At 59.7% G+C, this 20,887-nt stretch overlaps 3 protein-coding genes across 5 annotated transcripts; 1 reads left to right on the top strand and 2 right to left on the bottom strand.

Annotated features, from left to right (window-relative positions):
- Positions 1-500: 500 nt before the first annotated feature.
- Positions 501-4,112, bottom strand: CFL1 (cofilin 1). The gene is made up of 4 exons (XM_047824122.1): positions 3,958-4,112; positions 1,718-2,025; positions 1,364-1,440; positions 501-1,147 (listed from the first exon to the last, which is right to left on the bottom strand). Exons 1-4 carry the CDS (start codon positions 3,958-3,960, stop codon positions 1,035-1,037), a joined length of 501 nt encoding a protein of 166 aa, XP_047680078.1. The 5' UTR covers positions 3,961-4,112; the 3' UTR covers positions 501-1,034.
- Positions 4,113-6,334: 2,222 nt separating this feature from the next.
- Positions 6,335-12,158, top strand: MUS81 (MUS81 structure-specific endonuclease subunit). Of its 3 annotated transcripts, XM_047879401.1 has the most exons (16): positions 6,335-6,699; positions 6,788-6,917; positions 7,158-7,243; positions 7,797-7,895; positions 8,018-8,086; positions 8,250-8,335; positions 8,847-8,987; positions 9,166-9,261; positions 9,351-9,472; positions 9,569-9,666; positions 10,235-10,351; positions 10,449-10,544; positions 10,710-10,838; positions 10,914-11,017; positions 11,585-11,668; positions 11,761-12,158. In XM_047879401.1, exons 1-16 carry the CDS (start codon positions 6,565-6,567, stop codon positions 11,825-11,827), a joined length of 1,659 nt encoding a protein of 552 aa, XP_047735357.1. In that variant the 5' UTR covers positions 6,335-6,564; the 3' UTR covers positions 11,828-12,158. The 3 variants fall into 3 exon arrangements, with proteins under 3 accessions (XP_047735357.1, XP_047735359.1, XP_047735358.1); XM_047879403.1 differs by lacking the exon at positions 8,847-8,987; XM_047879402.1 differs by lacking the exon at positions 7,158-7,243 and having other exon boundaries at positions 6,788-6,985.
- Positions 12,159-12,195: 37 nt separating this feature from the next.
- Positions 12,196-19,749, bottom strand: EFEMP2 (EGF containing fibulin extracellular matrix protein 2). The gene is made up of 11 exons (XM_047879404.1): positions 19,582-19,749; positions 19,140-19,257; positions 18,861-18,909; positions 18,018-18,224; positions 17,306-17,428; positions 16,720-16,836; positions 16,461-16,580; positions 14,911-15,030; positions 14,697-14,823; positions 14,032-14,227; positions 12,196-12,909 (listed from the first exon to the last, which is right to left on the bottom strand). Exons 2-11 carry the CDS (start codon positions 19,248-19,250, stop codon positions 12,748-12,750), a joined length of 1,332 nt encoding a protein of 443 aa, XP_047735360.1. The 5' UTR covers positions 19,251-19,257; positions 19,582-19,749; the 3' UTR covers positions 12,196-12,747.
- Between the last annotated feature and the right edge of the window lie 1,138 nt (positions 19,750-20,887).

Genomic DNA, 20,887 nt, shown 5'->3' with positions numbered 1-20,887 from the left:
GCTTCTGACTCACAGCAGCCACTGCACCCAGCCCTCACAGATGAATCAGCCATCCATGAAAGAAGGTAGAGAAAAACCGAAGAAAACCTCGCAGACAGACTAAACAGCTCAAGAGGCAATTTGTAACTTGCAAGCTCATAGCCTCCATTAGGCAGGACTGAGCGGGGAGTCAGGGAATGGGTCTCAGCGACCAGGGACCCACCTGTGCAAATGCTATGGGCTTAAGAGCTCAAGCACGAAGCCCCTTCTGCTCAAGGGACTCCTGTGACTGGCAGCAGGTGCGCCCTGGCTCAGCCACCTCAACAGCCAGTTTGGCACCAGCTGTGGTACCACCTAGGAGTGTCAGAGGGAGGCTCTGCCAGTTGCTGGGGCCAAGTGAGGAGGGGGTGGGTGGAGCTCCGGTATAGAAAAGAGATGCTGCTCATTATCTCAACACACCTCCCCCCGCCTCCAAGGTCCCTGGGGCCCCAACCCTGAAACAAACATCCCATTAGTGAGCCTTTTTATTGTCGTGTGTGTGTTTGTTTTTTTTTTTTAATTGAAGGTCCCTTACTGGTCCTGCCTCCATGAGTGGCGAAGACCAGGGGAAAAAGGGAGGGGAACCAGCGGCGCGAGGAGGGGTCATCTCCACAACATTCCATTTATACACAGAACTAAACAGACAAGCACAGAGTCACTATTGCGGTTAGAAGTTGGCAGCATGGGAAAAGGGAGGAACAGGTCGGGAATTGGGGCATCGTTAAAAAAAATACAGGCCCCCCCCAAACTGGGGTGCCTGGGGGGAACTTGGTCTGCTTCAACCCAAGAGGAATCAGAAGATCAAAAGCAGTTTGGGAACGCCAGAACCGTCAGGGATGGAGGGAGGAGGAAGGTCCAGGGGGTGAGGGGGCTGTTTGGCAACTGGGGCGAAGGGATTGCCCTCCCCCTGCTGGGATCCCCCCAGCCCCTCCGGTCTGGCAGGAAGGGGGCAGCCTGCAACCCCCACGGGCAGGTCTGGGGCTGCCAGATGCTCCAGGCAGGGGGCTGGAGGGGGCTCACAAAGGCTTGCCCTCCAGGGAGATGACGGCGCTGCCCCCCAGTTTCTCGGCCAGGGTGCAGCGGTCCTTGACCTCCTCGTAGCAGTTTGCTTGTAATTCATGCTTGATCCCTGTGAGGAAGAATGAGAGCATCTGTGAGCAGGATGCACTGGGGGAGGGGAAGTCGGGGCTGGGAAGGAGCCAATCAGAACAGATGGTAGGGACAAGGTTACGTTCCAGCAGGCAGGGGAGAGGAGGGGGAGGTATCTTGTATACCATGCCATTCACCCCCCACCTGCAGCCAAAGCCTGAGTGAAGAGGCACATGGCACCAATGCCGGCCCTTACCCGTCAGCTTCTTCTTGATGGCGTCCTTGGAGCTGGCATAAATCATTTTGCTCTTGAGGGGTGCACATTCAGGTGCCCTGGAGGGAAAGAGAGTCAGAGAACACGCGACAAAATTCCCTCTTGGAGTCTAGCAAGTGCCCTCGAGTGGGAGACGAGCTCAAGAACCCCCTGAACTGGTCCTCAGCTTTCAAGCTTTTATCAAGTTCCTCTCTGACCAGTGTTTCGTTCCAACGCCCTCCCCCCAAACACACACCTCTGGGTTAACCAGGAGCCACAGAAGTTCAATACTGAGAAGGAAGAGTGGGGCAGGGCTGGGGCAGGTGACAGGAGGGGGTGCCTGCATGAGGGTCTCACCAGAAGATAAACACCAGGTCCTCCTTCTTGCTCTCCTTGGTCTCGTAGGTGGCATCATAGAGGGCATAGCGGCAGTCCTTGTCTGGCAGCATCTTGACAAAGGTGGCGTAGGGGTCGTCTACAGTCTGGCCCACATCACCCACCAGGATCTCCTTGCCCTCCTCCAGGATGATGTTCTTCTTGTCCTCACTCAGGCAGAAGAGTACCGCCTTCTTGCGCTTCTTCACCTCCTCTGGTGTTGAGGACTTACGAACCTTCATGTCATTGAACACTTTGATGACACCATCAGAGACTGCCACACCAGAGGCCTGGAGAATGAGCCACATATACTTTACAAACGGAAGATTTCTGGGACTCCCTGTGAAGTCCCTTCTTTGCAATCTTAGGAGATCTGTATAGATGCCAACAAATATGGTCCTCAGCCCCAAGAGCTCATCAATCCCCTTCCCAAGATAAATGTCACCATATTCCCAGCCAAGCCACTGTCCAAGAACTAGACAGGACACAACCCCAGAATGGCAATCACAGAAGAGACCTCTAATCATCGAATTCAACATCATCCTCCCCCACCGAACATCTTACAGCCTAGAAACTGCAGACCTGTGAAGACCAGAACCTTGGCTTTGATGTGAGCCCAGAATTAAAAGAACCCACAAGCTACTGACTCGTTTCTTAAAGTACTCAATCTCAGTTCCTGGATAAAAGTGCTGACTCAAAACTTCACACATAGGGAAAGGGAACCCAGGTACTCAAGTCATAGATAGCCATCTCTTCTGCAAACAGAACCACAATGGCAGGTGAGACACCAATGAGTTCAACAACCCTCGCTAAGTCTTTCAGAACTACTCAATGCAGTTGTTACACAAACCATCCTCTTTCTTGCCGAGGTCTTCTTCAACCAAAGCAGAAATCACAATCCCTAATTAAGGCCCTACCCCATAACCTCCCTGTCCTCCCGGAAAAATGCAGGACCCCAAGATCGCTGATAGAAGTTAGCAGGCCAAACCCAAGTGCCCACGAACCCCGAAAGCTTCTTAAACGTCTATTTTGGGCCATCCTGGGGGACACCCTCAACAAGAGAGGGTCTACCGCCCACAGTGAAATCAGCTGTGCCCCCCACTCCCGGAACTGCAGAAGCCGGCCACGTGACTCCGCCGCTTCCGGAGTAGGCGGAGAAAAGTGCTCGCCAGGGCCCGGCCCGTCCGGGCGAGAAAGCTGTGCCCGGAGGCAGTAGCACCCCCAGGGCCTCAACCCCAAGGAATCGCTTTGGCCGACCGGCGTTATCAGCCCCGTCCGCTGCCGGCCGGAGCCTTGGGCAAGTTACACAACCTTCAGTTCTCGTAGCCCTGGGGCCGAACATGGAGCGGGCGGGGTGGTTTCCGGGCGGTGCCCGCCTGGGTCACTTCCCCAAACTCGGCTCCACCCTCAGGCCCCATCCGGGAGAGCCGAAGGCCCCGCTGGTCCAGGGCTTCGGGCCCAGCGGAGGGGCCTGAGCGTATGCGCACGCGCCGGCCGACTGCGCCGTTCCAGCCTTTGCCGGATGTACGGAGCACACAACCCTGATCGCTTTGTGGGCTCCCTCGCTACCGATCAGAACGGTGATCTCCGCGGTGCAAACCCGCGGCTCCGTGTCGCGCGGTGCAAGCCCCTAATTCCAATCGCCAGTGCCTGGACCCCGACGCCCTCGCATCTCCATTGGCCCAACGCCCCCGCCCCTCCTGGGTGCAGACATCCTTGCCACCTGCTCTCGAGACAGACCCGCCAGTCGAGGGAGGGTGACGCGGAGACAGGAACAGCCCTTGGGTGGGGTGCGCGCGCCAAGACCGCTCGCGCGCTTTTCCTTCGCCGCCCCCCGGGCCGAGTTCCGATGCCGCATGCTCCTATCGAACGCGCGCCCCCGTGAACCGACTTGCCTCGGCGCGCGTCCCCGGCTGCTCCGCGAGGGGCGGGCGCGCGCGCGCCACGGACCCCTCCCCCACAGTCGGTGTCCGCGCGAGCGCACCAGCGCGGTGGGGGAGGGGAAGGGAGTCCAGGGGGCGCGCGAGCGTCGTCCGAGGCAGCCCTCCCCAGCGCCCGCGGGCGCGCACGCGCGTCCCAACGCCGCCCGCCCCTCAGTCCGAGACCCTCATCCCGCCCGGGGCGCTGGGGGAGGGGGTGCCGACGTCGCTCCCCCTTTCCCTCCCCCGCGCGCAGACCGACTCGCAGCCACCACCCCTCAGTCGCCATGGCCTGCTGCTCACCATGTTTCCGGAAGCGAAAAGGAGATAGCAAGGAGAGTCAGAAAAGACGAGAGCCGCTGCAGCTGCTGCCGGGATCCGACTGAACGCGGCCTCTCCCGGCCCCTTCCGTTTAGTATGAGCCGCACAATGAGGGGCGGGGCGGGCTTCCGGCGCCCTCCCCACGGGCCGACGGGAAGTGAAGTCCAAGGGTCCTGCGCCGTTCTCGGGCTCGCTGGGTAACGGAGTCTTTTTCGCCAGCAGGCCTCCCAGCGCCACATTGCATGCTGGGAAACGTAGTCCGAGGCAGCCAAGAGGGGCGGGGCCATGGCACGGAGAGCGCGCCCATTGGCCCAATTTTCCAGGAAACGCTCAGCTGAGCAAAGGGCCCCGGCTCTAGGTAATGGGACCCGAAAATGAGTTGTCGACCTCGCCGCTCTTTATCCGCAGCGAAACTGTTGCCTAAGATCCATCTTGGCACTTTCTGGTCTGAAAATTTTGAGTTAATATTTTGCTTTTCTGAATTGAAGCAACTTAATTCATTGACCTGGAATCCAGTCCTAGAGCAAGGAGAATAGAAAGTGTAAGGTGTCTTCAATTCAATAAAAAATTTCTTGAGCACCCTTCATGTGCAAAGCCACTTGCATACTGAGAAAAGGCTATCTGCAACTTCGATTAAATTAGAAGAAGAAGAAAAAAGAAACCCACCAGGGAAAGGCTATAAGGAAGTCTTTGAAAATAGAGCTTTGTCCTTTTTTTTTAAAAGATGTCTGACAAATTCACGGAACAATAAAGGGAGAAAGGCACGGTTTTGTGCGATCAATTCAATTCAAAGATTTTGTGCTAGACACAGTGAAAAGGGGAAATAGATATTAAACCAGACTTGACTCTCGTTCTCGAGTTGATAGCCAGGCTTACGTCTAACTTAATACCCGGGAGAATTAAGACACAGCTTTGTGTGGGCCTGTTTCAAACAAAACGGATGAGGGTACGGGAGTTTTCGTTGGCCTCGAACAATGACAATGGCCATAAGCTCTACAGAAACACAAAGAGTCGCAAACAAGGGAACTGGGGGCATGGATCCCATCACTGGAATAAAGGATGTAAATGAAGGGTTGCAAGTCCGGTCTTCCTGACCGGGAGTGGGGGCCCCTCGCAGGGCATGCCGGGGATTGTAGTCAGAGACATCCTGCTGCACCGCCCACCAGCCGAGTTGCCTCGAGCCCCAGGTGGAGGCCGCCGCTCGACCCCCAGCCCCGTAAACGACCCTGCCAGAAAAGGAGGCTGGCTCCACTTTTCTCAACCCTCGGGGAGTTTCCAAGAGCAACAAGGAGGGGGAGAGAGACTTCGAAGTTACCCTGGAGACGCGCTCCCGCCCGCCCCTAGCCACAGGATGCCCTAGATGTCCTTATTAGGACAAGAGACTAGAGGGGGTGGTGCCAAACCGAAAGCCCGATGGAGGCTCCTTATAAGGCAGCCTCGGGAGGGAGGCGGGAGTTCGGAGCTAGCTGGCGGGGGGGGGGGGGGGGGGGGCGTGCAGAATCGCGGCTGGGCGGAGTCTGAAGGGGCGGGCCTGGAGCTCCGGCGCCCTCCTCTCCGCTCCTCGAAGGCCCCAGACCTGCGCCTCGATACTTCCGTAAAACAGCTGGGGAAGGCTGTAACTTCCTGGCGAGATCCTTGAGCCGAATTCGGCTGTACTCGTCTCAACCTGGGTTCCTTTTGCATAAGCCTAAACCTAAACCTCCTTGAGGGTCTCTCATCTCCAATGAGTCACGAAAACGACATGTTCTCCCCTTCCACCCTTGTCCGGGCTCTTACCTCCAGTCGATTCCCCTGAATCCAACCACAAGCCCATCTCAGACTCCCTCCACACACCTGCCCTGAGTTCTAGCATCTCCTATTTGTCCCTTTTCAACTCGTTCTCTGTTCCCTTCCGTCCTCCTAGCTTTGGCCTTCCTAATACGTCCCCTGTTTTGCGCCCCTCCCCCACTGCTGGGTATCCACGCTCCGCTCCCTCCCAGTTCAGGACCTCCGTTTCTTTGGAGGTCCTTCAGCATCTCTCCTACATTACCTTTGTATCTCCATCCCTGGAGCCCTTTCTAGATGTCCCTCCTGCAAATATATCTGTATTCATTTGTCCCTCCCCCCCCCCCCACCTCTCCGTTTCTGAAAACCCCCTCTCCAGCCTCCTCCGCAAAGGTGAGACTGAAACTGACAGCCTCAGGTTACTCGGTGTTAAGCACCACCCCAGCCAGCCCTCCCAGCCACACGGGGGCGCTGTCCGCCTTCCTGTCTCGCACAAAGAGGACCCCACTCTTGAATCTGGGATGGAGGAAAGGGCGGGTCAAGGCTCCGAGGGTCTGGGTGGGGCCCGTCCCGAAGGCTGGTTTGGGCCGGGAGGGGCGAGGGGGTGAAAGGGTATAGAGAAAGTTCTCAGCACCAACCACTTGGAGTACTGCAGGGGCGGGGAGGGCAGCGGGAGGCTCGTCTAGTTAGTGCCCCGCGTGGGACCACGTGATTGGAGAGGTTCCGCCCTAACCCTTTCGAGTCAGGTGTTCGAATCCCGTCTCCAGAACTGGCGGCGTCCCATTCCCGTCGGCGCGAGGCGCCAGAGGACCCGCCCTGGGGCTCATGGCAGCGCCGGTCCGCATGGGCCGGAAACGCCCGCTGCCGGTTTGCCCCAACCCGCTCTTCATACGCTGGCTAACCGAATGGCGGGACGAGGCAGCCAGTAGGGGGCGCCGAACGCAATTCGTGTTTCAGAAGGTGGGTCCCGGCTTAATGGGGACAGGTGCGGGCGGAACCAGACCACCAGGCCCGCCCTGACCTAGTACCGTACCCCTACCGCCGCCAGGCGCTGCGCTCCCTCCGGCGGTACCCACTGCCTCTGCGCAGCGGCAAGGAAGCAAAAATCTTACAACACTTCGGAGACAGGCTCTGCCGTATGCTGGATCAGCGGCTGCAGCAGCACAGAGCATCAGGCGGTGAGCGCTGGGGTCAGGAGTCGGTGGTCCCCGAGTCTCCCCCCAGGAGCAGTCTCCATAATCATCTGGTATGCCTTAGCTTCGGGCACCTCACTCATGTCCAAGTTGCTGTTTAACCTCAGGCTAGTGGCTGGCTTACACACGGAGCCTCACCTGTCTCACCTACCACGTGAGCTGGCAGCGTCTCAGACCTTCCCACCTGTGGGATTCCGTGGGGTTGACTGTCTTCTGCTCCCGCAGGTGACCATGCTCCAAGTTCACCATCTGGAGAGAAGAGTCCAGCCCCAGAAGGGCCACTTGCCAGAGCCCAGGACTCTTCCGTGCCAGTGAGGAGTGGGCAAGGGTAGTGAAAAGGAAAATGGGAACAGCAGGAGTAAGATTTTGTGGCTTGGGGGACTTATCAGGCCTGGGTACAGATCTCCCACCAGTCATGCCTGGCCTTGGGCAAATGATTTATCCTCATACTTCGTTTTCTCCTCTGTGGATGGAGATCCCGAATGATAACAGAGTCAGCTGAGGAGTTCCACGATCAGGCTATTTAGGGGGCCAAGCCCAGTAAGTCGTGGGCATTGCTATTGTTGGCTTTTCCTTACTACTTCTGTTGTGCAGTGGATGGTAGAACTGAGGCTGGGTCAGGCCAGTTCCACCCCTGACCCCCCCTCCTGCTCCCATCCCCCACTCCAACCATCCACCGTTTCGCTGCAGCTTTTACAGGCCGGCCCATCATCTGAGCCATTTTACAGATAGGGGAACAGAGGCAGCTTGCGTGACTTGTCTGGAGCCGGGCGCTGAGCTAGAACCTGAACCTCAGCCCTGCCAGGGATTCAGTCTCTGATGGCTCATTGGTTTTCCTCTTCAAAGCCGCCGTGTATCTTTCAGGTTTCAGCCCAGCCCAAAGCTGGAGGCCGTGGCAGCTACCGGCCCACTCGGCACTCGGGAGCCCGGGCAGTCCTGCTTCTGCTCTACAGGGAACACCTGGTGAGCGCTTGGTAGTCCCAGGAGTCAGGGGAAGTTGGGCAGTGGGGCGTGAGGCTCCTGGAAGCGACAGGACTGGCCCCAGTGCTGAACCCGCCTCGGTTACATTTCTGCCTTGGTTCCAGAATCCTAGTGGTCATGGCTTCCTGACCAAGGAGGAGCTTCTGCGGAGGTGTGCCCAGAAAACTCCCAGGGTGAGCACTGAGATGGGAAAAGGGTGGAGCCGAGTGGCTCTTGATGAGACCCCGAGTCCACCAGAGACTTCTCTTCTTGGGAGCAAGCAGTGGTTTGGGGCCCAGGGAGCTGGACGTGTGGTAGTACCAGCAGCTTTCTAAGGGTCTCCTCCCCTGTGGACAGGCGGCCCCTGGGAGTGCTCGACCCTGGCCAGCCCTCCGTTCCCTCCTCCACAGGAACCTGGTTCTCAGGACACACCAGCCAGCCAGGTAGGGTCAACTACAGGAGGTGCAGGGGGGGGAGATGTGGCATGATGTTCCAAGTGGGGCCCTACAGTCACCCAGCTAATCTCAGGCCTCGTGCTGTTGAGATAGGTGGGGGAGGGAAGACTGTACTCCCAGGAGCCCCCACTGTTGGAGTACCAGCAGGATCCGAGAGGAGAGGGTGCCACAGGTTACTGTAAGAGCAGACAGGCTTTGCTGGAGGACACGGCATTTGACACGTCTCAGAACGTAGTGGGGAGAGACGCAGAAAAGGCGCTCCGGAGAGAGAGAAAGTCTGTCTGAGATGTGCTTGTTGCAGACTGAGAAATATCCCTGGGCAGGTCCACAGGATGCTGATCTGGGGAGCAAGAACACAGCATGGGGGCGTGGAAGCCACTGGACTTGTTTGTGCAGGGTCACCGAGGCTGGCAAGGCCAGCCTCGCTGGGGGCCGGCGGGAGAGCCTGCCAGGTGTGAGTGAAAAAGGGAGGTCTGTGTTCCTCTCCTCCATCTCCCAGGTACTCATTGACCCCTGAGGGTCTGGAGCTGGCCCAGAAGCTGGCTGAGTCAGAGGGCCTGAGCTCACTGAATGTGGGCCTCGGACCAGAGGAGCCCCCTGGGGCGGAGCCAGAAGAGCCAGGAGCAGCCTCCGCTGAGCTGTGAGGAGGAGCGGGGAGGGGGACAACAGGGGAGAAAAAGGAGTCCCAGAAATGAGGCCAACCCTGTCTCCGTCAGCTATAGCTGAGCTGCCCCACCCACTGTGGGTTGTTGGGGGGAACCTGCCTGGCACTGGTGTTCGGGCCTCAGACACACCAACACCCCCTCCCCGCCTCGTAGTGGCGCCAGCGAAGGGAGTGCCCAGCAGCTGTCACTGGAGCTCAGGCCTGGAGAGTACAGGGTGCTGTTGTGTGTGGACATCGGTGAAGCCAAGGGGTGAGTGGGGTGGGGGAAGCGAGGGGGAGGATGCTGGGAGGCGGCACGATCAGGTGTCCTGATCTAGGCCCCTTGTCTCGCAACCCCAGGGCCGGGCACAGGCAAGAGCTGCTCCTCGAGCTACAGCGGCTGCGTGTCACCCACACGGTGCGCAAGCTGCACGTTGGGGACTTCGTGTGGGTGGCGCAGGAGACCGAGCCCGGAGACCCAGGTAAGGGGCATGGACGGAAGGGCAGGTAGCAGAGGCCGGGCCCAGTTGGGGGGTGGGAAACGCAAGCCAATAGAACCCTTCTTGGCTTCCTGGCAGTGAGACCTGGGGAGCTCGTCCTGGACCACATCGTGGAGCGCAAGCGGCTGGACGACCTGAACAGCAGCATCATGGATGGCCGCTTCCACGAGCAGAAGGTTCCCATACTGGCCTCACTGTGCTCCCAGTTCCCTGTCTGCTCTAGGGCTCCTCCTCAGCCCAGAGGAGCCCGGGGCACTTCTGGGTGGCCTCAAAGCAGAGTTCCCGCTAGAGGTGCACCCAAGCAGCCCCAAGATCCGACCCGTGGAGCCCCTGCAGGCACGCGGGAGGGGCTCAGGGTGACTGGACCGGACTGAGGAGCGTATTCAAGTACCCTCGGGCGGCCGGCCCCTGCAGTCCGGGATAAATAGGACCCAAAGCTCCAGGAGCGGGACGGAAGCAGCTCAGTCTCGGTGCTGGCTGCTGGGCTAACTGCGTAGTCAGGCCATGTGTAGGCCAACAGAGGTTTGAAGAACGGGCACCATTCAGAGATGGTGGAAGGGGTGTCCGTGCAACGAGAACAGTGCGAGCAAAGGTGGAGGCCGCTCTAGGACAGGCAGAGATGCTAGGGAGGGTGAGGAGGTGGGTTGGTGGGCCCAGGGTCCCGTGACGATTTTGAGCGTGACAGATAGACAGCTGGCAGGTGGGCATCCGGGCCTGACCCTGCCCGTCTGTCTGCCTCCTCAGTTCCGGCTGAAGCGCTGTGGCCTGGGGCACCGGATATACCTGGTGGAGGAGCACTGCTCGGCGAACAACCTCAGCCTTCCAGAGAGCACGCTGCTGCAGGCTGTCACCAACACTCAGGTGAGCCGAGGGGGCAGGGCCAGGCTGGCAGGGACCCCGTGGTCCACGGCTCCCGCCAGGATCCCCTCCTTCTCTTGGGTGGGCTCCTCTTCCCCAGGTCATCGACGGCTTCTTTGTGAAGCGTACAGCGGACATTAAGGAGTCGGCTGCCTACCTGGCCCTCATGACGCGGGGCTTACAGAGACTCTACCAGGTGAGCGGGTGTATTTGTCCTTGAGCCCTGGGCTTCCCCCAAGGAAGGTGAGGGAGCAAAACCTCTGTTTCTCCGGCTGGCTCACAGAGGCCTAGGATCGGGCAAGGACTGGCTGGGGGCTGTCCCCTAGAGCTCTGTCCTGGCCTCAGTCCCCTCTTCCCTCAGGGCCATACCCTACGCAGTCGCCCCTGGGGAACCTCCGGGGACCCTGAATCGAGGCCTGGGCCCTCTCCAGATCCTCTCTGCTCACTCCTCACCTTCAGTGACTTCAACGCGGGAGCCATCAAGAACAAGGTACTGCCTCTACCCAGCGCCTCCTTAGGTGGCCCAGCCCCAGACCACTCCTGATACAGTCCTCCCCCGTTCCAGGCCCAGTCAGTGCGCGAGGTGTTCGCCCGACAGCTGATGCAGGTGCGCGGTGTGAGTGGGGAGAAGGCAGCGGCCATAGTGGACCGGTACAGCACCCCTGCCAGGTAGGCCTGCAGCAGAGCCCCTTAGGGGTCCTCTGCCTCTGCCCTACCTGCGTGGAATTCAGCTCAACCAGTGCTTTGCGGAGGGGTCTGGCTCTTCGAGGGCTGGACAGACCCGGCTGAGTTCACGGAGAGGAGTTAGTGGACGTCAGATGGTAAGGAAAACAGAGCCAGCTAGGACCAGACAGTATCTCAGCCACTAAGAGGGAGGGAGGAGGGAGGGAAGGGAGGGAGACATTCTGCCTGGTGCAGCAGAGAAGGCTTCTGGAGGAGGGGTTGGGCCATGAAGACTGGGCCAAGAATGGCCATACTTGGAGAACATTTGCAGCAGCACGAAGGGAGTGTGAGCTGGATAGAACAGGGCCTTGAATGCCAGGCTCAGGAAGTGTAGCAGTGGTCCTGACCCCTCTTCCCCATGCTGACTTCTGCCTGTCCCCCGTGATGCTGACCTCACCACTCAAAGTGGGCCAGCCGTCCGCTGTTGTCAAGCTTTAGAAACTCAAACACCACCCCCCACCCAGCCTACTGGCCGCCTATGACGCCTGTGCCCACTCCCCCCCCCCCCCCCAGCCTACTGGCCGCCTATGATGCCTGTGCCACCCCCAAGGAACAGGAGTTGCTGCTGAGCACCATCAAGTGCGGCCAACTGCAGAGGTGACGGCAAGGAAAAGGACCCAGAGGGAGTGGCTGGGGCTGGGTTGCTCCGGCCCGGGGCCTGAGCCTCACCTGCCTCTCTCTTTGTGCAGGAATCTGGGACCCGCTCTGAGCAGGACCTTGTCCCAGCTCTACTGCAGCCACGGCCCCCTGACCTGAGCCATGCCACGAGGCCGACTCCAGCCCCCACCTTCACAGGCTAGCCAGCCTTTTAATCGGAATCTTTTGGGCTACGATAAAAGTAGAAGTATTTGCAGCCTTATGTATTATGAAGGTGGTGCCAGGCCCCAGGGGCCTTGTGAAATATCCAGGCAGGAACTGGGAAGACCGGCAGGTCCAGTGATTTTTAAACCGAGCTCCTCAGGACCCTAGGGCTCCCTGGTGGAGCACTGAGACCACCCGGGAGATGGAGTAAGCAAGGCACTGCAGCTTGGAATCTAGTCCTAGGTCATCAGACTTCCCTGATCAAATAAAATTTCCTTTGATGAGAGGTTCTGTAGCTTGGAAAAGAAAAGTTTGGAAAGCACTCATAGTCTAATTGCCTCATTTTATGGATTGGAAGACAGAGGCGCGGGAAGCCACGAGGGTCGAGCCAAGTTGACAGTTTGAGGCCAAGCTGGGATTGAAACCCAAGGCTTCCATCGTCTACAGTGGGGTTTCCCAGGCCCCCTGCAGACCAGTCGAACCCCAATTTCTGGGCTGGGTCCTGGAGTCTGTAGCCTTATTACCTCCTACCTTCTCAGAGCGATTCTAATGTGCGTGGTACCTAGACCAATCCTGGCTTGGGGCTGCAGTTCCCAGTTCTTATCCACGGGGCCCCCTCAGCCTGAACAGAGACTCCCCCCGCTGTGGGTGGTGGACCCTCCTCCCACAGCCTGGTCCCTTCCCCGGTCTGGGGTTCACTACAGTGTGACCCACCCCCCTCAGCCACCAGGACTCCTTCTTTCTCCCTTTATTGCCTTTCTCTTTCTACTCTTCACAACAGCATCTTCCCTTTTAGCCGAACACAGTCATCCCTGAGCCCCCGGCTCTTCGGCTGCAGGAAACCTCTCCCTCCCTGAGGGCTCCCCACCCACACCTCAGAAAGTGTAGGCCCCCACGAAGACGGTGAGTCTCAGTACAGAGCTGGCCCGGTAGCTCATGAGGGAGTTCATGGTGACCATCTCGAGGTCCAGCACGTACTCCCGGGGGCCTGTCACAGGCCGGGCGAGGACCAGCATGGCGCTGACATTGTTGATTTGCTGCAGGGCACAGTGGGTGGGGGGACATGCAGATTGTGTCAACCTACGTGCCAAGACCCTGCCCTGGCATCCCCTCCCTGTCCCTTTTCCTGCACCCACAACCAGTTTGCTTTGAAGTAGAAAGCCCTAGCCAGGCTGGGACTCCAGGCCCTCATCTGGCTCTGTGACACCCGTGACATCTCCTCTCTCGTGCCCCCAGGCTCCTGCCTTCAGAGATCTCCCGCTGGTGGGGCGCCTGGGTGGCTCGGTGGTTTAAGCGTCTGACTCTTGGGTTTGGCTCAAGTTGTGAACTCACGGTTCGTGGGTTCGAGCCCTGCATTGGGCTTCACGAAGACAGCGCGGGGCCTGCTTGGGATTCTCTCTCTTTCCTTCTCTTTCTCTCTCTCTCTCTGCCTTTCCCCTGCTCATGCCGTCTCCCTCAAAATAAATAAACTTAAAAAAGAGAGAGAGAGCGATCCACCACTGGTATTCTTCCCACCTTTCCCATCTAGTTCTTTGTCTAACCGGGGTCAACTGATGATTCAAGGCGAGGGTGGGAGACTCTTGGGAGTGGTGGGGCCTTTGGTGACCTGGAGGAGGCCGACTTCCCTTCAGAGCATTCAGTTTCGGAAAGAGAAAACAACTGATACCCGATAACCCCTTGGACCCCTCTTGTTGTCAGTCCCACCTGGACCCCTCCCTCCTAACGGTTCCACAGGCAGAGAGCTGGACTCTTGTACCGCAGGCCCCTGCACCAACCCCCACTGCCTCTCTCTCCAAGGCCCAGCTTCATCGGTTTGCGTTCCTCAGACTCCGCTGCATCTGTCACCTGGGCTGGCCTCTCATGCCAGTGCCTTGTTCTAAAGGTGAAGAAATCTGAGGCCGGATATGGAAGCCGGTGCAGGGACTCAAACCCCAGCGTCCGAAGGCCCCGTTAGAACTGTATTTAACAACCTGCAGTTTGTACCAAGGGAATTTAGAATACCCCTACCTTTCTACAGAAATTGCACCTCCCACGGGGCGGGGCTTTGAAAGAAGAGGCGGGACATGGTGATAAAGCCGAGTCTCCCACTTAGGGTTTCCTGGAATTCAATTTTGGATTATGCATATCAGTTGAAGGGTGGAGTTAGGGGAGAGCCTTACCCTAATGTAGAAGTCCCCCTGCGAGTTTCCCGCACGGATCTGAAAGGCATTGTAGGCGCCAGGGTAGACAGAGGTCGCTTGGATCTGGAACACATCGGCGGGCACGCTCCGCTCCGAGGTGATGCTCATGTAGCGGTGTACGATGGACGAGGGCTGCTCCCGGCACAGGGGGTTGGAGGCCGGACAGAGGCAGCGACTAGAGACCCGGAGATGAGGACACGAATGAGGTCCTAGCCCATACCCCAGGTTTGGCCCCACCCCTAGAAATAGGGATCCCCAGGGGCGCCTGGGTGGCCCAGCCGGTTAAGTGTCCGACTTCAGCTCAGGTCACGATCTCATGGTTCGTGAGTTCGAGCCCCGCGTCGGGCTCTGTGCCGACAGCTCGGAGCCTGGAGCCTGCTTCCGATTCTGTGTCTCCCTCTCTCTCTGACCCTCCCCGCTCATGCTCTCGCGCGCTCTGTCTCAAACGTAAATATTAAAAAAATAATAATAAAGAAATAGGGATCCCCAAAGGATCCTCCCACTCCTGCTAGAACAGTATGCATGGTTTAGCCGTGACAGACTACAACTCCCATCGGCCCTCGAGGCACTAGCCAGGCAGAATAGCAGAGGCCTCTGAGAGTTGCAGTTTCTGGGGTAGGGGGGAGCTGTGCGAGTGGACTCACTTGTCCGACACCTGGACGTAGGGCTCCACGCAGCGGTTGGTGTCCACGCAGCGGTAGCCCCCATGGAAGTTGACACAGCTTTGGGCCTCAGAGCACTGGTGTGTGCCCGACTCGCACTCATCAATGTCTGTGTCAGCGGAAAGGGGCTGGAACCCAGACGTCAGGCCACCAGCCCCCGATACCACCCTGCCCGCCCCACCGGGGCAACCCGTACCTTGGCAGAGACGCGTGGCCAGAAGCTGGTAGCCCTGCGGGCAATGACAGGAGAAGCGGCCGGGTTCGTTGACACAGCGGTACTGGCAGAGGTAACTGGAGTAGCTGCACTCATCGATATCTGAGGGGGAGTGGGGAGGAGGGCTCTGGGCCAAGGGCAGTCCTCTCCATCCGGTCCCACGAACGGTTACAGAGAGAGCCCCGGCCCGATGTCAGGCTCAGTGTGGAAAGACAGAGGGGGATGAGACCAGCCTAGCAAAGCTCAGTAAGGGGACAGAGGATTCAAAGAAACATCTGCCCAGACCGCCCGGCCCACAGGCCTCTCTGCCCCAGCACTGCAAGGCGATACTACACGAGAGCACTGGGAATCTATAGGTTTGGCAACTCGCCCAATTCCTGCAACCCACAGTCAGCCTAAGCATACAGTCCCGTCCTGCCAACTGCGAGCTGCACAGGCAGGAGCCAGGTTTTCTGCTCTGGCTCTCCTCATGATGCCCAGCACCGAGCCAGGTATCAGTGGGGCCTTACACAGCGGCAAAGCGGAACATAAACAGGGTACATGGCCAGCTGACATGGAGTGAGAAGTCCGGAGCGGAACCCTGGTGCCATCTTGCCCTAACTGTATGACCCTGGGTAAGTCACGTAACCTCCCTTTGTTTGAAGGATGTTATGCTCACTTTTTTTTTTTTTTTTTTTTTTTTTTTTTAACAATCCTCCCACTAAAGCTCAGGGGAGATATTACCATGCTCGTTTTCCAGAGGAAGGAAACATTCATACTTACATCAAAGGGTTGTTGGCAGGATTAAATGTGGCCAAGTATATACAGGAAATGCACTGCACAGGCAAGGTTCTCAATAAATGGTAGTTCGCCTTAAAACGTTGTGGCCTGGGGGGGCGCCTGGGGGGCTCCGTGAGTTAAGCATCCGACTCTTGGTTTCGGCTCAGGTCATGATCTCACGGTTCGTGGGATCGAGCCCCGCGTCGGACTCTGGACTGCCAGTTCAGAGCCTGCTTGGGATTCTCTGTCTCTCTCTCTCTCTCTCTCTCCGCCCCTCCCCCAACTCGCTCTGTCTCTGTCTCTCTCAAAGTGAATAGATACACTTAAAAAACCAAACCAAACCACGTTGTGGCTTGGAACTTGATGAAGCCTGTCTTGTCACCTCCCCACATAATCCTCAAGACAACCCCATGTTACAGAAGTAATGGGCTCACAAGAGTGGCTTGCCCTAGTCCAGGATTCGAATGCAGGGCAACCTGACCCGCAAAGAGGGGAGGACCCACGTCCTTTGTGGGTCTCCCCGCCGAGCTTGAGCTTCCGTGCTTCCTGCTGCTCCCCTCTGGGCCTTCCCGCCCCAGCTGGGAGTCCCGGTGGGCGGGTCTGCAGGTGCCCTACAATCAGCCCCAGGGTGGAATACACAGGAGGTCCACGAGGGCAGAACGGATGTGACCCGGAGGCGTCCAAAGGACCACCGACCGTGTGGCAGAAAACGCGGCATGGCACGGGACCCGGGACAGCAACAGAGGCACACGCGGTGGATGCGGAGCTCTCACCATTGCAGGAAAAGCCATCCCGATGCAGCTCGTAGCCCTGGTGGCAGCGACACAAGAAGGTCCCATAGGAATTGAAGCAGCGCTGCTCACACGGAGCCCCCATGTCGCATTCGTTCACATCTGGAAGTGCAGGGCAAGATGGGAGGGGTGAAAGCCAGGAAGCAGCCCGCTTTACCTAGGCCGCTCAGAAAGAGAGCTCCTCTGCCCCGTACCACCCTGCCCAGGATCCAGGAGCTGGCTCGGCCCGGCCCAGCCTCACCTACACAGGAGCGGTTGTTGGGCCCCAGCTGGAATCCCGGCTCGCACTGGCAGCGAAAGGAGCCGGGCAGGTTGACGCAGCGGTGCTGGCAATAGCGGTAACGGCACTCATCGATATCTGCGGTGGAGGAAGAGGAAAGAGCGCAGAGGGCACAAGTCACGCGGGCCTCGAGGACTCACCACTGATAGTCTTTTTTTTTTGAGACAGAGAGTGCACAAGTTAGGGAAGGACAGAGAGAGGGGGGCAGATGAACCCAAGTGGGCTCCGTGCTGACAGCCTGACGCGGGGCTTGATCTCCCAAACCGTGAGACCGTGACCTGAGCCAGAGTTGGATGCTTAACCGACTGAGCCACCGAGGCACCCCCTCACCGCCCACAGTGTTGCCTGGGGCCGGGGTCGGGGGGCTGGGTTGGGCCAGGTCAGCCAGGACTCAGACATATAGCCTCACGGTCCTGTGACCGGCGACAGGAAGGCAGAGGTGGTGGGGGACTGGGGCAAAGCCTGACGGTGGGCCAGAACAGGTGCAAGGTGAGAGCCAGGTCAAGGGCACAAGGCAGAGACTAGAGGGTCTATTCCCCGGACTCACCTACACATTCGGGCCCAATCTTTCGGTAGCCATCAGGGCAGGTGCACTGGTAGGAGCCAGGTAGGTTATGGCACTCCTGGCTGGGGCGGCAGTCATGCAGGGCCTGGGCACACTCGTCCACGTCTGCAGGAGACACCACTCAGCCCCCACTTGGGAGCCCATGCACCACCCAACATGACAGATACCTCAACACGGGAAGACACAGGTCAGGTACCACTCACGGGGTGTGTGAGTAACACCAGAACTCTCAAAAAAGGAGCTCACGGATTCGACTCAACAGTCCGTCAGCCTGGGAGCCAACAGGAAGGGCACCCCTCACCTGGGACATTCCCATGCCAGAGGGACATTAGGAAGTAAGGCCCTGCCCATACTCCCAGGAACACTGATTCCAGGGCCTTCCTCCAAAGCCCGTGGCACCCAGAAGCGGGGTCCAGATCAGGAAGAGGGTAGAAGACAGAAGCTGAGAAGCAGAGCTCTTGCAGTGTGTGTCCAGCAATCGGGGAGGGGGCTCCAGATGCTGGCTGGAGCAGTGGGACAGGAGCCGGGGCCACGTGTGGCAGGCCCCACACAAAGCGAGGATCTGGATGGCATCCCGGTAGCCCTGAAGAGGCTTTCGAGCAAGGGAGAAACTGAGGTCTGAGTTTTTAAGATGCAGTGACAGATGCTTGGTAGGAGGACTCGAAGTCCCTGCGTCAGGGTGACCCTCACTCACCCACACAGCGCTCTTGCTCATCAGGTTCATAGCCTGGTAGGCAGGGGTTGGGATGTTCAGCAGGGGGCACTGGTGGTGGTGGTCCCTCGCCGTGAAGGTCATTGATGACAGCGGCTGAGCGGGGCAGGCACAGGTAGCCCCCATAGTGGTTGATGCATTTCATCTCCCCCTTGCAGGCCTCGGGGATGGTCAGGCACTCGTTGACATCTGTAGAGAGGGGTCTGCTGGGCACAGCCAGTCTCCTGGGCTGGCCGTGGGGTGGGTGGCAGGCAGGAGCCCAGCTTGGCCTTCTATAAGCTGTGTGACCCAGGCAAGGCCTTCCCTCTCAATTCAACAAGCTAAAGGTGCTTGCCCAGGACCCTTCCCCAAGCCTGCCAGGGCTGATGGTGGGGCGGGGTGGCTGTTCCCATAGTCCCCCCCACCCCCATTCTCTTCCCCCAAGAGGGTCTCTATCCCTCCCCAAAGCCCTGGCCCTGGCTCAGCCCAAGAGTGATGTGCAGGCCTCCTCACCCACCCCACAGACACTGCCCTCCCAGGACGTGATGGGACAAAGCTACATAGAAGAGTGATTAGAGGTTCCAGGACCCAACTCCTCTGGGCAGTGCCCTGTTTGTTCTCCTGCCTACTGAGGGGTGGGGGCAGGGTGTCCTGAGTTTCTCTGAGAGGGAGGGGCCTGCATGGCCTCTCCACCTCTAACTGAGCTGGCCCCCAGGGAATCAGAGCTGGCCTCCGCCAAGCCAAGCTGGGCAGAGGACAGGTCATCGGGCTCCCAGTGCTGCTCCCGGAGCTGAGGCCGCAATCCCCTTCCCAGTTCCTGGGGGTGGGTCCCCCAGGCGCACTCACCCCGGCAGTGCTGGCTGTCGGGGTCCCACTCATAGCCATCTGTGCATTCCTACAAAGGGACCAGAGATGGCCAGTAGTCCTTCCCAGTCCCCTTCAAATGACCAGGCCAAGATCAGGGCCTGAGCCTGGCCACCCTCCCAGCCTGCTCCAAACAATGGCCCCCCAGCCGCTTCACCAACCAGGGGAGGGGAGAATCGTCCCCAGCAGCAGCCACCCCAGGATCCTGGTCTCTGTGTCCCTACCCAGCCCATCCCAGGCCAGTGGCCCCACGGTCCCCACCGTGTAGCTGTCCGGCTCCTCCGAATCCTGGGGAGATGCTGCCCCCAAAAGCAACAGCAGCAGCGCCCAGAGCAGTAGAGAGCCGGGGAGGCAGGAGGCGAAGGGGAGCATCCTGGGGCTGGGAGGTGGTGGGCGAGGGGGTGGGGTGGGAGGTGGTTAGGGAACTTCTGCCACGCACCCCCCATTCCCTGTACCGGGACTCCGAGCCCTGGCCCGAGCCGCCTCCCGCTCCGGACTGTGCTTGGGGCCCCGGAGCTTCCCAGGGCCGCGGGCCCACTCCTCCCGCAGGCCGGGGTTCGGGGCCCACCCGCCCCGGGGCCACCCCGCCCCCGCCCGGTCCCCCTGTGGCGCGGGCCGAGGAGCGCGGGCCTCTCGGCTCTGCGCTGACGCCGACTCGGCCGAGACTCCGGCTCGCGCCCTCCCCCCACGGACGGCCACTCACTTGAGCCCGCGACGCCCCCGCGGCCCGGGTCTCCGGAGGCTCGGCTGGTTCGGGCAGTGCCTGCGGGCAGACGGACGGGCGGACGCCGCAGCTCCCTGGACGCGCGGCCCCAGGAAGCGCCCCCCGCCCGCCCGCCCGCCGCGGCGCGGCCCACCCCGGCGCCTCAGCCCGCCCCTCGGCGGATTCCTGAGCCCGCGCCAGGGGGAGGGACCCCGACCCCCCGCTTCTCCGCCCCCGGCCAGCCGCAGGCCCCCACCCGGTCCCCCGCGGCGCTGCCCGGAGCCGCCTCCCGGCACAGGGCCAGGGTCCCCCTAGCGCCCGATCCTGGGGGCATGGCCTTGATGCCAGGCCCCCAGACTCAACCAGGGGAACCCCCAGGCCCTCACTTTGCGCACCCCAGAATGTCATCCCGTGCACCTGGACGCTAATCTGGGCTCCTAGAATTCCATCCTGTGCACCCACATCTAAATGCCGGGGCCTCCACACTCTGCGCCTCCCAGAAAGTCATCCTGGGCACCTGGACCCCACCTAATCCCGGGGCTTCCGGACCCTCACTCTACGCCCTCCAGAATTTTATTCCGTGTACCCGGACAGTCACTGTGTAAACACCAAAATTTCATTCAGGGTCCCCAGACCCTCGCCTGAGGACGTTCCCAGGCCCAGAACTGTTCACGTCTGTTCCTTCTCGCCTCCATCTCTAGGGCTGTCAGCCAGGTGGTCCCTTCACTCCAGGACCGCCTCCTCCGAACAATCCATCTGGGAAACTACAACAGTTTGGAAGCGGGGGCGGCAGTTCCCTTTTGGCCCAGAATGAATGGAAGCCCCTGAGAAGGCGGGCAGGGCTGAACTTGGGCGCACAGGACGCCAGGGTCCGGGGCCAGTGCCTTACCGGCCCTCCTCCCACCCAAACGCTTCCCCCGCCCTCCCCCGCCACCTCGGGGTTCGGCCTTCTCTCCCGAGCAGGGCGCGCCTTTCGGGGAGGAGTTTAGGCGGAGTTGGCTCCCAGGAAGGGGCGGGGCCTCGTCCTGCCCACGTCTCAGGGCGGGGCCAGACGGGAAAGGGCAGCGAGTGCAGGGATCTCCCGCGTGGGGCCGAAGACGTGCGGGAACTGTTGAGCCCTCCCTTCCCTTTCCCACCCTTGTTTATCCTCGCGACCGCCCCCAGTGCGGCCCCGCCCAGGGAGAGGGTGTGCCGACGGGGGCACGTGGGTACCGATATCAGCCCTTGGGGTTCATTGAAGAGTGTACCCTCCACCCCCCACACCCTTCCCAGCCACAGGGGCGAGGAACGTAACAACAATAGCTCT

This window comes from Prionailurus viverrinus, chromosome D1 (genome assembly GCF_022837055.1).
Source record: "Prionailurus viverrinus isolate Anna chromosome D1, UM_Priviv_1.0, whole genome shotgun sequence".
Taxonomy (NCBI): domain Eukaryota; kingdom Metazoa; phylum Chordata; class Mammalia; order Carnivora; family Felidae; genus Prionailurus; species Prionailurus viverrinus.
Note: the sequence above shows the minus strand (reverse complement) of the source record. Positions and strands in the feature narration are given on the sequence as shown.

What these genes read in the sequence shown, in the direction of transcription:
- CFL1 (XM_047824122.1), bottom strand. An exon ending in GACCTGGTGTTTATCTTCTG is followed by an intron (nt 1,441 to 1,717) that starts GTGAGACCCTCA and finishes CTTTCCCTCCAG; the next exon opens with GGCACCTGAATGTGCACCCC. An exon ending in CATCAAGAAGAAGCTGACGG is followed by an intron (nt 1,148 to 1,363) that starts GTAAGGGCCGGC and finishes TCTTCCTCACAG; the next exon opens with GGATCAAGCATGAATTACAA.
- MUS81 (XM_047879401.1), top strand. Translation starts at nt 6,565, where the DNA reads ATGGCAGCGCCGGTCCGCATGGGCCGGAAACGCCCGCTGCCGGTTTGC. An exon ending in GCAGCACAGAGCATCAGGCG is followed by an intron (nt 6,918 to 7,157) that starts GTGAGCGCTGGG and finishes CTGCTCCCGCAG; the next exon opens with GTGACCATGCTCCAAGTTCA. An exon ending in TGCTCTACAGGGAACACCTG is followed by an intron (nt 7,896 to 8,017) that starts GTGAGCGCTTGG and finishes CCTTGGTTCCAG; the next exon opens with AATCCTAGTGGTCATGGCTT.
- EFEMP2 (XM_047879404.1), bottom strand. Translation starts at nt 19,250, where the DNA reads ATGCTCCCCTTCGCCTCCTGCCTCCCCGGCTCTCTACTGCTCTGGGCG. An exon ending in GGATGGCTTTTCCTGCAATG is followed by an intron (nt 15,031 to 16,460) that starts GTGAGAGCTCCG and finishes ACTCCCCCTCAG; the next exon opens with ATATCGATGAGTGCAGCTAC. An exon ending in AGGGGGACTTCTACATTAGG is followed by an intron (nt 12,910 to 14,031) that starts GTAAGGCTCTCC and finishes TGTGCCCTGCAG; the next exon opens with CAAATCAACAATGTCAGCGC.